Source organism: Haliaeetus leucocephalus, unplaced genomic scaffold (genome assembly GCF_000737465.1).
Source record: "Haliaeetus leucocephalus isolate CR32 unplaced genomic scaffold, Haliaeetus_leucocephalus-4.0 Scaffold536, whole genome shotgun sequence".
NCBI lineage: Eukaryota > Metazoa > Chordata > Aves > Accipitriformes > Accipitridae > Haliaeetus > Haliaeetus leucocephalus.
This window is the reverse complement of record NW_010972972.1, coordinates 6,241,364-6,259,664: the sequence shown is the minus strand read 5'-3', so window position 1 is coordinate 6,259,664 and position 18,301 is coordinate 6,241,364. Positions and strand designations below refer to the sequence as shown.

General features: G+C 40.5%; 1 protein-coding gene across 3 annotated transcripts in view; it reads left to right on the top strand.

The window, feature by feature from the left end:
* RAB6A (RAB6A, member RAS oncogene family) overlaps window positions 1-18,301 on the top strand; it is a 64,033-nt gene that overhangs the window by 34,937 nt on the left and 10,795 nt on the right. The window contains exons 2-6 of one of the 3 annotated variants that reach the window (XM_010576644.1): window positions 3,775-3,833; window positions 9,300-9,353; window positions 10,897-11,002; window positions 12,909-13,020; window positions 14,212-14,305. In XM_010576644.1, coding sequence (XP_010574946.1) covers window positions 3,775-3,833; window positions 9,300-9,353; window positions 10,897-11,002; window positions 12,909-13,020; window positions 14,212-14,305 — 425 coding nt within the window. Of the gene's footprint in view, window positions 1-3,774; window positions 3,834-9,299; window positions 9,354-10,724; window positions 10,831-10,896; window positions 11,003-12,908; window positions 13,021-14,211; window positions 14,306-18,301 lie in introns of all 3 variants that reach the window. The other 2 variants (XM_010576643.1, XM_010576645.1) reach the window with 2 other exon arrangements.

Here is an 18,301-nt window from a genome sequence, read left to right as displayed (position 1 = left end):
CTTCCTTTGGTTATAACCCCCAGATTGCTTACCCAGTTGTTTGCAATCTGTGTTTTAAGCAACCAGTTGTTCTTGTCTGTGTGTATTACCTTGTGCTACTTCTCCCTGCTGAGCTTCGTTTTCACTTCTGCTTTTTTCAAGATTATTTTGAATTCTGATTCTGTCCTCTAGCTTGCTTGCAGTCACTCCCAAATTAATGCTTTCTGTGAATTCGATAAGCATACAGCCAGCAAGACAAAAGAAAGCAAGTGAAAATATGTAACAGAATGGGATTCAAACTCTCCTGCAGATCCTCAGTCAATAAATTGGGGGTTTTTTTTGGCAATGTTCTTTACTATTATTTTTATTTATTTTTAAAGTCATGCACAGGGGCTTAAAACTCCGTTATGACCATTCTGAATAAAAACTGATGTAAAAAGAAAACTCATCCGAGAGCCCAGGGGCTCAGCTCCAAAAGGAAATGGTGAAATATGGCTCAATGGCCCTTCCTTGTTGCTCTGCCAAGGGAAGGGGAAGAGATCAGCTCTTTCTTTCTGCGGGTTGTGGTGTGCTAGCTGCACGATGAGGTTTCCCTATGTAAGGGATTATCCTCACTGGGAATTTAGTTTGCAACCATTGTGTTAGGTCCATCATAATACAGTTAGCACATTTACGTACTCGGTGTACTCACAAAATCATGTGTGACAGTGCTTTAGCTATGACTAGCCCAGGGGCCTGTGCTGTGCCTCCGTATGGGAGAAATGTGATCAACATAATTGACAGTAGATTAATTTCTGTGTGTTTTCATTCTCTATTGAAGCTCTCTGAAACAGAGCTTATAGCAGCATGGCTTCCACAGGAGAATCAGCATATGCATCCGCATCACTTTAGTGTGCAACAGATGGTATATGAATCCTAAGGTGATTCATCCGGCTATTTTTTGTACGGCTGGGGAATAGTTTCTGCCATTGGCAGGCAGAGTGGTGTGTGTGGGGAGGCTGGGGAGAGGTGAGATGGTGTTAGGTATTAGGAGTGGCTCTTTTAAAGAGGGAATATTTAAAGCTTTTAACCCTCTGGACAAGGTGTCTGTTTATATAATCTAAACTTGTGAATTTCTGAAGAGAAGATTCACTGACTTTTAATTATAGATACAGTGGGAATTGTGGGCTTTTACTTCTGCCAGGATTTTTAAAGCAAGTCTTTTTTTTTTAAAGGAGAAACGGTGATGCTTCAGTAGTTATGGTGGAATTAAAATTGTAAGCAGTTGGTATTAATACTTACTTGATCTGGTGCCTGTTGACATACTATGTAAAGAAAACCTTGGTCTGTTTGGAGAAGAAATATATTGGAACTGAAGTGCATTAAGACACTCTATCCAAATGTTGGTTGAAGCAGATATTTAAATATAAGCAAGCCAAGCGGCACCTTATTTTTCCCCTCTTTTTGTGAAATGAGTGAAGGTAGGGTTGGGAAGCTCCAGGACTATGAAATAGAAAATCTTTTCAGATTTTGTGGTTTCTAGGCAGACTCCCTCCAAGACATCTCAGTGTATAGTGGGAAGGGAAATGACTTGCCAGAAGACTTTTAACGCTCTTCAGGGGTTGTGACTTAGCAAAGCAAATTATTTCATGGCTTTGATTACATCCCCTTGCACCTCTGAAGAATTAAATTTAACTGTTTACATCAGTGGCCACGTGAGAAAAAGCCAGCTTGTTCGTGGTGCTGCAGACCCATTACTGGGATTTATAGTGTGTGCTGCAGTGAGAAGGTATTGGATTTGCTCACGGCTGTCTCGAGGATTGTCACTGTTGCTGGGTCTGGAGTGAAACCCTGCTCCTCTCTCAGCCGATGGCTGTTTGCCCTGCACCAGTTTGTGCTGCTGTTCAACACATCTGTGGTGTCCTGGGACAAATTTGAATAAGGGATTCAGGAATCCTGCCCATTTGAGATGTGTCGCTTCTGAAAACCTACTCACCAAAGGGCATGTTTGCTCTACCTTTGCAAAGGCAACTTTTTAATTTTGTGGGAAACCTGATTATGCCTCTGAAGCAGAATATGTTAAAAATTCACACAGGAATTCAAATTTTGACTTGGGAAAATCTTTTTGTCAAAGGCTGGATTCCTGTTAGTTTAGCACTTTTACAGAGTTAACTGAAGTTTGCAGATGGATTAAAATGTTGCTTAAGTATGGTACTGGAGATTTTGTTGAAAGTTTCATACTAAGATTTAAAAAAACACCCAACAAACAACCCTAGTGCCCCTGCCCCGAAAAAAAATCCAAACCCCCAACAACCCCACCCCCAAAATCATGGCTTAAATTTCCCTGCTGTCTTGATCGTCACCCTTGCAGAGAACTAACATCTCTGGAAGCTTATTTGAAGAACACAAGCTTTGGCTTGTGCACATCTAACTGCCTTTTATGTGTACCTGCAATGCTTGATGGCTAACGTAAGTCATAGAGCTCTTCTCCCCCGCCAGTGGGAGATGGCAAATTCCAGCTGCAAGGAGGTTAGAAGAAAACAGTGGGAGGTGATGTATTCTTGAATAACTTCAGTTTTTTCCTAAATAATTTGCCTACAATTAAGAGTATTTCAACATATTGGAATAAGGCAGGTTTGAGATGTTCCAGTTCCTGCATATCTTGCTGGTCTCCTCTAGGTGAAGATGGCATGGAGTAGGAAAAAGTTGTCCATGGAGTATGAGTTAGGCTTTGTCCCAGCTTAGCTGTATCATTGGTCTTACAGGAGGAGAAAGTAACTGTTGTGACGATGGGTGTTTTAAAATGAACCTCATGTTACTTGTCTTTTAAGGAAAATGAGATTAGAAAGTAGTCTGATACCTGGTTGGAATGTTACGATACACACAGTTTATGTAGATCTCAGTTATGAAATGAGGATCTTGACGTAGTTTGTGGTTTAATCTGGCCAAGCTGAGTTGCAGTTACAGAGGAGCTGCAGCATCACAAATGCCTGCATGAAAAAGGCTTCGCCTGTGTCTCTGTGACTATCAGGTGTGCCTGCACATCCTGCAGTGCCGCCTTCTGATTGCAGTGCCAACTGACTTCCTAATGCTGAATAGCCAAGTGAATATACCCATCACGAGCTGCAGCCATCGCTGGGGTGGATAACGGCATTTTTAACAGCATATGAACCTGCTTATACAAAAAGGTATAGTGAATATGTTGTCAGAGGAAGGGTGAAGTTAATGGAGTGATAAGGACTGCAGGCATTGTGGGCAGATGGTAAACAAGCCTCTCAACAATGATGCTCTTCAATCTTGTCTTATGCTACTGTGATACTACAGCAGGGACTGCCATTTGTGTGACAAATATGGAGAGTGTGACATTGAGGAGATGCACAGTGAGATGTATTTTAAAGCAACATAGCTACCTTGTTTTATGAGCAAGAAGAGCTGTCTTGTTTATAATAATTCGTTGTAGCAGTTGTCAGACCTATTACATTTGTTCATTTAGTTCAACTGAAATTTCTGAACGACTTGGTAGAAACCGCAACTATCAAATGATTTAAATTTTCGCCTCAAATCTCAAATATTTAAGAGTAAAACTGATGCTCGGGAATGATGCATGAACCAACCTTTTTCAGAAAAAATATGCCTACTGGTGACTTTGCAATTGTAAAGTCAAATAACTGCTCTTTTGCTTCTAGGAAGTTTAATTGCACAGTGTGGAACTGTTGGACACAGAGTAAAACTCCTCCTGAAACCATTTTTAAATCACTTGCTTAAAATTTGCACAGAAATTGTTCCTTGAATCTGTGGTTTTTTTTCTTCTTTTAGTGGGGAAGACATCCTTGATCACCAGGTTCATGTATGACAGCTTTGACAACACCTACCAGGTAAATTAATCCATATTACTGTCTTCTGTAAGGCCCTCTGTTGCTGTGTCTTCCATTGCAGGAAGAATCCATTCGATTGCAGTGGGTAAGAGTTGGTACACTGACCAAATTCTTAACTGTAAACTCTAAGCTTTGTATTTTAATAACCTTTCAGAATGGCATGTCGGTGTTGGATTCTGCTCGAGTAGCTTATCTGCTAATTGCAGCAGGATGAGCTGTGGTTTGAAAGGATAGGCTGCTTAGGTATACTCAAGTAATAGCAGTTGTTAAGTCTACCAAGGGTTTTTTTTCACCATTTGCTACCAGACCATCACGGACCTAATGCCTCCATGGGGAAAATGTAACAGGTACCTGGCCCTTTTTAAAAGAAGCAAGCTGAGCTGCAAGAGGTTCTGCAGTGGGATGAACAAGGAATTGTGGAGCAGAAAGCAGTGGATTCTAAGACTGGGTGTGCTTTAGGACACTATTTTATGCTGTCTGGTGGAACAAAACCCAAAAAATTGGTTGTTATGCATGTCCCCATCCTGTGACTGCTTATTTATGCTTGCTTATTTGTTATTTAAACAAGATTGGGGCAAGGTTGGGGCTGAAGCAGTGGTTATCTTTTATTCCAATTGGCCCTGCAGCCCCCTCACTGCTTTGTGTTTGATGACAAGTCAGTTCAAGTTGATGCAAGCTAATTTTTCTAAACTCTAGGAGAGCAATCATTTGCCCACTCCCAGAATTTAGGATGAGCTTGAAAAGGTGGCAAGCTATAGAAGTACTTTAGTTTCATAAAGTGTGTCTTTTCCAAGCAGAACATGTTTCATGACTTGGTTACAGTTGGTGATGTTCTGAATACACTAAGCTGAGAAAAAATCTGTTCCCTGATGAATGTGCAGGGTTTTTTAGGGGGGTGGGAGGAGGAGGTAATGGGAAAAAAAATAAGAAAAATGCTATGACTCTTCTGTTACTTAGTGTCTATCCAAGTATCTCGTTTAAATCTCTTTACCCCTTAATGATTTCCTTCCTGCCTCTTCAGTAATTCCTCATTGCTGCTGCTAGGCAAGTTGGGTAGAATGAAATACAAGTTCTCACTTAACTATGGGAGAAGCAAAGCTTCTATGGTGTAGGAGGGCTAGAGTACACATCATTGCTCCCAAGGGAGCAAACATCCTTTCAAATTCTACCCACTGTAATTACATGGACATGTGAATGCAGTTCTTTTATTTAATCTGTTTTTTTCCCACAGTATTTTTCTTTCAGGTCTGCTCCTTTTCTCTACGGAGCTTGCGTCCTAGTTCTTTCTTGAAGAGGTTTGACCCTCCGTGCTTCATGATAATATAGTTGTCTCCATGGGAAGCTGGTCTGACATAATATACTAAATGATTGCAAATGAACGAGTGGGACTTAAAACAGTAAGAAATCTTTAGGGCTTACAAGATGGCTACAATTTAGCTATCAGTGATGCGTGCCTAGTTTGGGTGTTAATGTACTTGGTACAGTGTCGTTCATCCAAAGACCTCTATTTTACTGAAGTCATGACTGAGGTAGTGTGATATGTCCTATTTTGCTATAGCTTGAAGAAAGAATGAGTCATAAAAGCTCCAGTAATTTGGCCAAAATCACACTACATGTTAGTGTCAAACCAGAAAATAAATTTCTTGATGCCCAGGGTTATATAGACACCTCTCAAAGCCAAGTTACTTGAATGATAATGCATATCAAACCATGTACGTGGTTAACTGTAGCTGTAGGTTAGTTGATGGATGATTTGCTCATTGTGGACATTTCTGATAAATTTTGAATGCATTTTTTCTGAAAGCTGCCACAACCTATCATTTGAACAAGTTTTTTTTGTGTTCAGTTGGCAAAAATAGAAAGCTGCCGTTTAATAAAATTTGTGCTGTGCATTAGTTTTCTTTTTCTTGCTGCTAGATAAGAGGAATTCAGCTGTTGCCCCCGTAGCTTATTAATAAGCTGTTTTCATGAAAGCGGCATTTGTGAATCCAACAAGAACTTGCTGTACTGTGTCCACGAAACCCAAACACCTGAAGTAAAATTGCGCCATTGGTGGTGTATATTTTACCAGGAGTGATTCCTCTCCATGGACATGCTGGGAAAGGTTTTCCTTGTTTTGTGGCACTGTATGTGATGTATAATGAAAGACCAACGTTGGCAAGCGTGATGATTCTCTGTGTGTTATGCAAGAGGAGAATTACAGGCCATGCTTCCCTTTAGCTTCAGCCTCTTGGAGGACGAGAGAGGGAGGACAGCGTTCAGTTGAAACGCTGGCCCGTGACTTGAAAGATAATTCAGGTTCTTGCTTTGCCTCAGGCTTCCTTGCATAGTCTTGGGTAATTCTATGTCAGCAAGTATAGTCTATAAAATAGGGTAGCAACAGTTCCTTATTAGACAGTAGTGTTGCAAGGACAAATGGATTAAAAAGTGATCTCGTACATGGCCCCATCCGTAGTGTGGCCCTCTCCAGCTTTTTTTGTGCTGCTTGTCTTCTTTAAATTTGCAGTTGGGACTTACAGTACCTCGCAGCATGTTCAAAGCGTGCCTAGTTCCTGCTTGTTCCATGTGGTGCACAGCGTTCCACAAGTGGGTTAAACCTGCCTCCACCTTAATTAAAGTAATTAGCTTAGTTTCATGTCCATGTATTTCTCCCCATCAGTAAGCAGACTTTTCCTCTACTCATACATTGCACAGCTCTTCCTTACAACTCATCTGTAAAGATCCCCCAAGTTTTTTTTGCACCTTCTGTCAGAATTGTGACAAAATGCCTCTTTGTAGGTTACCTATTTTAGTAAAAGTGGGATGTAGAGTGCCTGCATCCGCTCCTTGACATCTGCTGCTTCTCTGTATCATCATGATATGGTCAGAACAGTACAGGCAGACAAATACGTCTGGCTGTTAAGTTATTCGTTGTAATACTTAAAGCTTGTGGGGGCTTAGGTCAAGAGCCACTTTACAGCTTGAAAGTAACAGACCTGCCATATGTTCTTTTCAATGTGATTAGCACAAATATTTTCATCGCCCAGGTCTAAAATAGGTTTTGTGCTTGGCCTCTCTGTTGCATTTCCCGTGCCGTGAGTGTCCAAGTGCAGGTATCTCACTGACCCGATGTGTTTCTGTGTGGCACTTGCATTTCTACCAGGCATACAGAGACTTCTTACGTTAGCGAGTGAGCTTCAGAGCCTTGCTGCTGTACAGCTGCGTGGGAGGGATGGCATGAAGTACAGGCTGAGGCAGGTTTCAGGCTTTGCAGCTGATGTGCCAGCTCCTACTGAGAGCAGAGAAAATCTGAGTCTCCAGCAGTTTGTCAGCCAGAATGGGATCTTGACTTGTATATATGGTGTAAGATCTTAGGGGTTTGGTAGCTTTTCTTCTGTAAAGAAAAATCAGATAGACATGAGGAGAAATAGAAGCATCTTTGAGGCAATCTTCTGAGGAGTACCCTCTACCAAAACAATGGAAAACAAAAGCAGAAGGAAAGCACGTTGTTGCATTAGTCTTTTGTGGCTTCTCATATCCGTCTTGGAGTTTCAGTATCATCTCTCTGAACTAGCAATGTCACAGTTCTTGATGACAGGTGAGAAATCACTGGGTAGCTGTCTTGGGATCCACCATTATTTATTTTTCCTGTATGCATCTCTGGTACTGCAAATCTGCTGTCCTGATCCAGCCAGGAAAGTTTGTTTTCTGGTGTGTTCTATTTAGTTGCAAATGGGAATTCAGTTTGAATTGTTCAGTTCTGCTCTTTTAATTCATTTGCAGCTGTTTTTTCTATATTGCTTGCAAGCGGGCTGGCTGGCTCTATTCTTTATTCCTACCACGTAAAATAACTGACAGAATACAAGGAATTAATTACGGGGTTATATAGTGAAGGCATAATAGCAGTCTAACAATATGGAGCATATACAGTAAAATAGACTCTGCATTAGAAATACCTGCTTCAGTGTGGGGAGAGCAGGGAAGAGGTTGTATCAAGCCTTTTTGCCTTAGCTGAGTCACTTACCTCTTACCTGTTGAGGGTTTTTTTCTCTTTTTTTCTTTTCAAATTTATTTGGAACATTTTTCAGGCTCTATTGATGTTGCTGAGCAGCGCAGCTGCTCGAGGTACTCAGCATCGTGCTGAAGCCAGGGCAGCCTTATAGCCCCAACAGGTCAGTTTGGTTGTATCCCTGCAGCAAACGAACTCCTAGAGCTTGGGTTCACCCCCACTGTGCAGCCTTGAAAAACAGGGTGAAGATCACGTGTTTTAAGAAGCAGCTCTTGATAGCGTGTAGTAGTGCTTTGCTCTTTCCCTTAAACAGATACAAGGATGTTCTACACAAAGCTCCCACTAGTGTCTAGAAACTTGGATGCAGGTATGCTGCAGTGAGCTTTAGTATTAACTGAGCTTTAGTAATTGTTGGGGGCCGTGTGTGTGCATGCGCCCTTGTGTTGCAGCAGATGTGAAGATGTCCACCTTAGCCGTAATGAAAAAAGCTTAAAGTTAAGATATGTTAAGATACTTGGCAGTCAGGAAGAATAGAGTGTGCCAGATATCCTCGTTCAGCTGATGGACACTAACTTAGATCATATGCGTAAAAATCCTTGCTGATACCCATATGACTGTATGGATTAAACAGTCAATATGCATAAACTGAAGTTAAGGAGTCCTGGTTTCAGCTGGGATAGAGTTAACTGTCTTCCTAGTAGCTGGTACAGTGCTATGTTTTGAGTTCAGTATGCAAGAATGTTGATAACGCTGACGTTTTCAGTTGTTGCTAAGTAGTGTTTAGACTAAAGTCAAGGATTTTTCAGCTTCTCATCCCCAGCCAGCGAGAAAGCTGGAGGGGCACAAGAAGTTGGCACAGGACACAGCCAGGGCACCTGACCCAAACTGGCCAACGGTGTATTCCATACCATGGGACGTCCCATCTAGTATAGGAACTGGGAAGTGGGGGCGGGGAGTCACTGCTCGGGGACTGGCTGGGTGTCAGTCGGCGGGTAGTGAGCAGTTGCCCTGCGCATCATTTGTACATTCCAATCCTTTTATTACTACTGTTGTCATTTTATTAGTGTTATCATTATCATTATTAGTTTCTTCTTTTCTGTTCTATTAAACCATTCTTATCTCAACCCATGAGTTTTACTACTTTTTCCCAATTTTCTCCCCCATCCCACTGGATGGGGGGGAGTGAGTGAGCGGCTGCGTGGTGCTTAGTTGCTGGCTGGGGTTAAACCACAACATAAGGTTAACAACTTTTTGTGCTTTAAGATATTGTTCTGGTTATGGATATTAAGGAAACTGCTTATTGAATCTTATTCATAGGTAAAGCTATATGTTGAAAGTAAGAAAACCAGCATATTTTTCTTGCAGATGTGCTGTAGGTGCTGAATTCTGATCTGGCAGTAATGCTCACTCCCCTGAAAATCACTACAGTTGTTCTGACGTTTTGTTTAAGAGGTGTTGGTTTTTTCATTTTTTTACAGGCAACAATTGGCATTGACTTCTTATCGAAAACCATGTATTTGGAGGATCGAACAGTGAGTAAGATTTTTGTTGCACTCCTCCATGTACGGTAGGAATGAGGATCAGCATCTGTTGTAATTGTGCAGCCCACAGTTCTGAGATCACTTGAAAGTACAGACTGAGCCTTCATCTACCAGCTGCTTCCAGACTGACAAGGGCTGTGGAGACAGCTCCCTTCTCTCTTTGGGGAAATGGGAAATAACCATTTGCTTCATCTGTGGAGGGCTCATGAGTGCCATTTTGCAAGTGGGAGAAGGTGCTATAGTGTCATCCTCTTTGAAGAAAGAGATGATACGGATAGTTTGAGGGGTGCATAATGGTGGGAATTTGGAGAACGGGACCATCTTGAACGCCTTCAGTTTTTGATGTCACAAGAAGGAAAGATAAAATATAATTTGCCAAATCTTGCCAGTTAATAGCTAGCTTGATATGCTTAATATTACTTGTTTAAAAAGAAGGTTGCCTTCAATAGTAATCCAGAAATAACACTTGTTCCTTAGCTTGGTGCAGTTCTAGTTCCTGAAATGAAATCACTCCTCTGTGGAGCAAGCCTGTGGTTTAAAATGAGCTCAGATTCTTAATTAAGAAATTCAGCCATTGAGCTATTTGCAGAAGCAAATTCTGCAGTGCTGCATAAGCTTATGGTATTGTATAAACCGACAATAAATGTGATTGCATTGAAAGTGCTTGAGTGATGAGATGTTCTTTCCATATCAAAACTGGCCCTTGCACATCTTGCCATACATGTTGCTTTTAGTATATCTTGCCTTTTCTTTCAGAACCTTGATGGTAGGAGACATTCAGCCTCATTTGTGTGCATGTTACTTTGCAGTGTGGCTAAAGCTTAAATATAGAGTAATAACTAGCATTTTATCCTCCTTGAAAAATTCACGTTAGTAGCTTTTCCAGTGCTTTGACAGCCGCTGAAGGCTCTTCCTTGAGAAGCATGGTGTGTGGTCTGATTCTTCCACCAGCAACCATCCTCCAGGATGCTGGAGGTTACATGCTTGAGTCCTAAGGAAGGATAGCAGCAGAGCATGAAAATCTTGTGTAGGGAGAGCTGCAGGTGAACATTTGCCTTAGTTTTCTTGTTGGTCCTCTCAGTTTGAAAGCTGAGCAATTCTATTTCTCCCCTTTTGGAAGGGAAGCATTTTTTAAAAAGCAGAGACAGTGGAAAGCTGAGATAGGTGCACATATACCAGTTTGGCTACTGCTAACGCTTGGGAGAGATTGCTGTACAGGAGACAGTATGCTGCTGCTCCCAGTCCCCAGTCATCTCCTGCATGAGCTTATAATTTTTATTTAGCTTTTTTCAAAAAGTAAAATTTATTTACTCTTTTATTTTTAGTGGCAGTTTGGCTTTTTTAATTTTCTCCCACCCACAGATCAGGTTGCAGCTGTGGGATACTGCGGGTCAGGAACGTTTCCGTAGCCTCATTCCCAGTTACATCCGTGACTCTGCTGCTGCTGTAGTAGTTTACGATATCACAAGTAGGTATATTGCACTGGGTTTGACCTTTTTCTTATTTTTCTTGCTTGTTTGACTGATTTTGTTAGGTACGGTTGCAATTATGGGACACAGCAGGTCAAGAACGGTTCAGGAGCTTGATTCCTAGCTACATTCGTGACTCCACTGTTGCAGTTGTTGTTTATGATATCACAAGTGAGTGGGGGGAATTCTGCATTTCTAATACTCTGCCCCTTTCATCCTTTAGCCTAGCTTTGCATGTCCTATCACAGTCATCTGCTTGTTCTTCATTCTGGCATGAAAAAAAAAATGTTTTCTTTTATTGTAGTCAAGTTTTAAGCTAGCCACCTGGGTGCTGCTGTTGTAATGTATAAACTGTCTTACAAATGACATCATTTTGTAACCCTTTCCTATCACATTCTCCTGAAGCCTTGAGTCCTGGCTGGTCTTGTTGCACTTTACCCTCTTTCATCTGCTTTTTGATCATAATATCACCTATGACTTTTGGTCTCAAACACCTGTCATGTTCATAGATATCTGAATTCTTAAACTAGAGACTTTGCACTGATAGCTGTAGCTTGCTTCACTCCATTTACCCTCCCCCCCCCAAAAATATTCTGGGCATGGGCTGGGGGGGGAAATGCATTAACATCACATTTTCATTTGAATCAGTCACTTTCACATTTTGCAATATGTAAAACTTACCACTAAGCCCTTATCCTTTAACAATTGCTCTTTCATTTCTTACTAAGGTATGTACATTTTTGTGAACTAAAATATTAGTGCCTTTTCAACCTTTCTTCTTCTCTCCCTCCCCTCAGTCCAGAGACCCCTAACTTACTAGCTTTCTGTATTTACAAAGAACAGAAGTTTTGTTTTAGGAGAACTAAACCTTCAGACACTTTCAGTTCTAAACCGGAATTGACCGAGAGCAATGGCCTAATTCTATACAAATGCAGAAGTGCTCATCCTTTGATTTATAAATACTAGAAGATTACAGCAGGAACATGGGCTTTACCTATAAAAGCTTTAATTGTTAAAAATAGCACTTTCATTTGAGCTAAAATTACAGGTTAGCTGTGAACTTTGAAATTTTCTTACCGACCTAGCAAATTCAATATTACCAAGTAGTAAAGAGAAGAATTAAGATGCTGGCAAGTGATCAAGTCTTGACTGTCTAGCATACAATATATTACTATGCAGTAGAAGCCATTAAAAAAAAATCAATACTTGTCAAGAACTGCTGCAGAGCCTCCCCTTTTTTAAGTACTACTTTGGCAACTCAGATGCTCTTTGTGTAGCTAACTGGCAAATGCTGAGCTCCGTGGCAGCTTCTACACAACTCATTTTTCCTTAGAGGATGCAACTTTTCAAACAACATACTGTCTCATTAGATCAGGATAGCTTCCTAAAATTCTTATCTTGCAGCTTTTAAGGGCATATTATTAAGAAAAAGCATCTGTGGATAGGTTAGATTTGTATTTCTGGTTCTGTGCAAATGATTTGGAAACTATTTTGAACTCACTGTTCAACAATACAGGAGTTGCTAGTATGTTGTATAACCCTGATATTTCCTAGAGAAAATCCTGAACCTAGCAAGTAAAAAGTGATTAAGCTGTACAAAATGTGTAGCTGGTATTAAGTACTTTTGAGAAGCAATGAAACTGTTGGAACCTCTTGCTGTAGGTGCACGAGTCACGAGCAGTATAGAATGCAATGTCCCCATAGTATAGAATGCACATTAATCCCCATTCTCTATATAAAATATTTTATGTTGAACTAAAAAAAAGAGGGAACTGGTCTAAAACACAGTGATCAGACTTCTCATTTTAGATGCTGTCAAAACTAAATTATAGATCAACTCAGTTCACTTCCTGGCTTTGAATTCACCTGTAATGAAGTAGTAGCCCATTTGAAATTAATGCCAAAGTTTTCATATGCTTCAGTGTGGGAGACTTAGGGTTTCACTTGCTGACTCTTCATCTCCCTATTATGCCAATTCTAGAGAATATGAAGCTTTTATTTGAGGCTTACAGGTGTATTTACTAGTGATTGGTGAAGAATACCTGCAGTGATAATCCTCTCCACTGTTCTCTGTTAGATGTAAACTCGTTCCAGCAAACAACAAAATGGATTGATGATGTCAGAACGGAAAGGGGCAGTGATGTCATCATTATGCTGGTGGGAAATAAAACAGATCTAGCAGATAAGAGGTATGGAGGAATAACTCATCTTTCAAATGTTTTTCTTAATCTGCTGCTGTTTTCTCCTAGACAACTATTATAAAAAGGACACTTGTGTGTGGGTTTTTTTTCCCCACAAACTGCTCAAGCTTGTTTTAACTATGCTGGAGATGGCTGTGACTAGAGAAATCTCAATTTTAAAACTTCTTTCATTTGGATAAGCACAAGGTTCCAGCATGATGCTGTGAATGAGTTGAGAAACTGTCACCAACTTGTTCGGATGTCAGGAGAGAATGGAGTGTTAACTACAACCTCCATCAGTGAATGAATAAATGAAAGTCATTACAAATATTCATGCTTAATAGATTTGCTCAGATATATATGGTAGGTGCAAGTAATCCTCCCTTTTAAAACTCTTCAGGGTTTTTTCTAAGTTGGCAAACTTAAATATTTTTATTAGAAGTTGTGCATCTTCAGCTTTTGCTGCATTGTGTACTCTGCTTATTCTGGGTTTATGATATTCTTAGCACAAATGAGTAAAAAGTCACAAAAGTAAAACAAAAGCATGAGAGGGAAGTATTCTGGATTTGAATGAAATCCTTATTTCTTCAGAATAGATTCACTTGTGACCCCTATTGCAGATTTATAACAGCCTATTAAGAATTCCTTATGCACACATGTGCCCCTCATATACCTCATGATTTTTGTTTGGCAGTTCTTGAACCAAAGTTTCCCCCAGTTTTTGCTGTAGCAGACTGCTTAATGGGTGGCACACCTAGCCAGGGGAAAACAGGACAAAATTAATTTGATATGAGGTAGTTACGCTTGGTCCTTTATTAAAATAGTTTGGTAGGCTGCAGGTTAACAATTGTTACTGGGGTATTAAAATCTGTTGATTGCTAATTGTTCAGACATAAAAACATAGCTTTCTGCACAGGGATTTGGAGAAGTCTACTTGGCCCACTTAGCTGTTCCACTGGAAAGCTGAGTTCTACTTTGGGAGCCAAGTGTGCGACAGAGGTCCATCTGATACAATGAAATGATGATCCTTGTCTACAGCTGTGCTCAGTATGTGGCATCTGTGTGCATGGGAAAAAAAGTTAAATGTTTTCAGAACTGTTAATGAAGCAGTCATCCCTTTGGGTTGAAGATGAAAATCTTAATTTTCAAGGTGTTTGTCTTTTTGGGTTTTTTTTCCTAATTCTGTGTTATCTTTCCCAGACAAGTGTCCATTGAGGAAGGAGAAAGAAAAGCCAAAGAGCTGAATGTAATGTTCATTGAAACTAGTGCAAAAGCAGGATACAATGTAAAACAGGTGAGTAATGTCTCAGGACTGGTTGCAGCCTACAGTACTTCTGTTAATGCCCAGTTGTGGAAATAGGACTTCCCTAGACATTGGTAAGCCTTTGCAAAGGGTGTCAGAGGGACATTTGTAGTCCATACATAGTGAGCAACGTCTCGGAGTTGAATTTTTGACTGATGTTCAGAAGGATCCCTGACTTTGCAGCAAATGACTTTGAACTTCTTTCCCCTTAGAAAAGAGGAGTTACAGAAGTGTTGTGGGTACGGAATCATACCTTCCTGGATTTTTGATAATCCAGATTTGGTGTTTAGATTGAAGGGATTAAGGCATGAGCCAAAAAGTTGAGGAAACACAGGTCCAAGGACTGTTTCTGATATCTATTCAGTGAAAGAATGCAGGCAAACCAGTCAAGGAGGAATGCGATGGCTTAAAATGCTTCCGCTGTACAGTGAGACAGTGTAAACTGGTGTTCCCACTCTATTGGAAGGCACTGAAAGTGTGAGCAAATGTTCTTGGACGGCCGAAGCTATTTATTTCTGTTAGATGACGAGTTGCTTTTGAATTGCAGAAAGCAGTGAAATGTCTTCAGAGCTGATGTAACTGCAATGAAATTAGGTTTTATGTTGTGAGATGAGCTGCAGCTCTTTAAATTCTGACCTGCTAGATGAAGTTTTAGCACTTGTGTTAATGCAGATAAATCACTTGGCAAACAGTGAACTGGTGAAAGTAGTAAATGCTGTGGAACTGATCTGGTGTTTACATGAAAGAAATTTTGTTGAGCTTATTAGTTATGTAAGCAAATATGCTTACTAGCAGATCATGAATAGAGACATCCTTACTGACTCAGTGCATAATGGGATACTGCTTTTTCATTGATCTAGCGATTTCTCATACGGAGTCGTGACTGCTAAAGCATTTGGCAGCTGGTCTTGTGGTAGGAGGAAATGCAGTAGTGCAAGATGTAGAAGACATTCATTCTTGGGTGTCTCCACAGAGCAAACGCATGCACACACATACGTGTATGTATATAATCACATGTATATTTTATATATGTAGTTACACAAATGGTTTGTATGCAGAATTGTATCAGGAGTTGCTAAAACAGGGTTATAAATTACTTTGTACGTTATAGACAAGACTAAAGGGTCTGTTATTAAAATGTCCCTTGACTTTGTATATTAGTAGCAAAATTATTCCCTATATAATGGAATAATTAGATGTGTTAACTTAGCACTGTGTTTCAGTGCATTAGCAGGCATGAAAGTGTTCAGTTGCAGGGTCCACCAATTATCCTGCCACAACAGAGGGGCTGGCTTGTAATTAAGGCTTGGATTCTGTGCTGGAATCCTTAATCTTTACTTAGACTAGGGGGTGTGCACTTGAGAGCAGTTGCCTTGCTGAGAGGAATGATGATGATGAAGCTCTCTACTCCCTCTTTCCTTGAGGGAGTTGCTGTGCAGCTGACATGTTTCCAGAAGTCTGTGTCCAAGCCTATAAGGTAGCTTGTGGCTTTCAGGGCCAGTTGGAGCCCTGGTGATTTGAGATGTAAGTAGGAAAATCTTGTCTGGTATGCCTGTAGTCTGTTTTGGCATAAGATACTGTCGTTTAATAAAACATGTGCTTTGTAAAGCTATCACAGCCTTCATCATGAAGGATGGTCGCTCTGTTTAATACATTATGAAGGAACAAACTTTGCCTTTTTGTATTTTATGCTGAAGCTGTTCAGGGACTGTAGTAATGAGATTGTCAGAGCATAGAGCCATTTCTATAGCTGTAGCCTCACTTGCACACACTCTAGAGAAAAATCTTAGTTGCATAACGGAGGTCTAGACAAATTATGCCTCTGATTTTAATTGCCAGGTTACATGCTGTAAGACTACTTCTGTGAGAAAATAGACTTGGTAATTCAGCTCCAGGAAAAAAAAAAAGTGGTGGTGGGAGCCTGGGGGCTAGTTCTCTCTGTATTAAATAGAAGATTCGGTGTTCTGAGACATAAATCCTGTTCTTCACTAACATCAATAAACAGTAATATCTAAAAAACTTGGGGCTGTTACATATCACTGCATCATAATCCGAGTGGGTACTTCATGTAGTGTGAGGTCTTGTCAGAATGGGACAAGAAGACAGATTTTAAGTGACTTCGTTCTCTGTGTAAAATATCAAAACAAAAGATTGAAGTGGTTTTTCAAAAAGAACTAGAAATGGATTTTTCTTCTGAGTTTTGATCCTTGTGTTGCATGCATGGACTGGGATTTTCAGGAGCTTCAAAACTATTCTATATATTTGAAACCCTCATTTTTTATTAGTTTTGTAACTAGTTGTTGAAACGATTCTCAAAGGATAAGACTTTTAATACCGCTAGTTATCTAGATCTCTGTTTCCTTGCAGCTTCTCTATTGAATGGTATGAATTTCTTTTACTAACTTGTCAATAAATTCTTCCCCAATGAAATGGGAAAGCATATAGGTACAACTGCAGAATGGATACTCTTCCCATAACCTGTATAAAATCTTTCTTTAATAAGCTGAATGCAAATTTGACCTTCCCATAACTGATAACTTCTATCCATAATACATTCTGAGTCTGCAGAGCAATTGCTGTCCAAGTTATTTTCATACAGGATTTTTAATTCAAGTGTCAAATTGTTTTAGATACAAAGTCCATATTTTGACTACATATAATGAAACATGTTTATATAAAAATTAAGACCACTTAGTGCTGGATATCAAATGTTAACGTAAAGGTGAATCTTAGACTAGTTGACGAGTCATTGATTTGTCCACTAGGGTGTAGGTTCAGATTTAGCAATTACCATGCAGCTTTGATACTGCGTGTGACTGAAATATGTAGATTAGGGAATATGAACTGTTTTGGTGTGTGGCTTTTTTGTTTTGTTGTTGTTTTGGTTTTTTAACTTCCACACAAAACTCTTGCCTGCCACTGTTAAAAACTTCACAGGTTGTCAGTACTTCACTTGGCAGCCTGTCTGGACAGTCCAGAAAAGCTGACAAAACACTGTTGTTTCCCTGATGTCCTATTTTCCCAGCACAAAATCTGTCCCCTGGAACTGAATCCTGTGCCCTGGATTAAAGGTAGGGAATGGCACAAGCTAATGCAGAAAGAGACTTGGGATGAAGTTGAACCCTCAGTCCTCTATTGTTGGCTTCTTGGCATTTTCATCCCCTTCTCATTAAGGTTTTGATTTCTGTGTGGTGTTGGATGTAGGCACCTTGATGTTACCAGTTCCAGAGTGAGCTCTGTTTTTACTAACACCTCGTGTTTGGCCCACCATAGCTTCCTTGCTTTCTTTCCATCCTCTCTTTCAGGTCAGAGATGTGAATTCCACTGTAACTTGTGTGCAGGTGAGTCCTGGAGACGTGAGTTGCAGCCCTCACTGCCCTGGATCTGACTGCCAGGCAGGGTTAGCAGACGCAGAGGCAGCCATTTGGGCAGCTCGGGAGATGCTGTGGGGCACTAGCCAGTACACCAACCTCATTCTAGTTTTAGTCAGATGTTGAAGAATAATGTTATCTCATAGATGGTGAACCTTAGTGCTCTTTGTGTTGGCCCAAGCACTAGGGTTCTCCAAGGATGCTGTCCACAAGGTTTCAGAAGCAGTGTTTGCCCCTTTAAGGATATGGAAGAAGCTTAGTTTCTTGTCCTGCTTGAGGAGGGTAATGGCTAAGACTTTTTCACCTCCTCGGCTGTGTCACTTTTTTCCTAGCCGTCTGTGGGAAGCCAGGGTACTTTTGACCTTGTGTGCTACTTTTAGCTTCTTGTTCATCCTTTGCTGCTGGAAGGCAGCACAGATAAGAGGAAGGGGCACTGTCTTCAGCTCTGTGCTCACTGCAGCTATCCTACAGATCCAGAGTGCCTGGCTTTATAGTGTGACTCTAGAAGGTGAGTTGCACCATACTTCAAACAGCATGTATTTTAATGCCGGGATCTTCTACCAACAAAGAAATAGAGGGGAATGTACCGCTGACAGGCTTTTTTTGTCATTCCCCT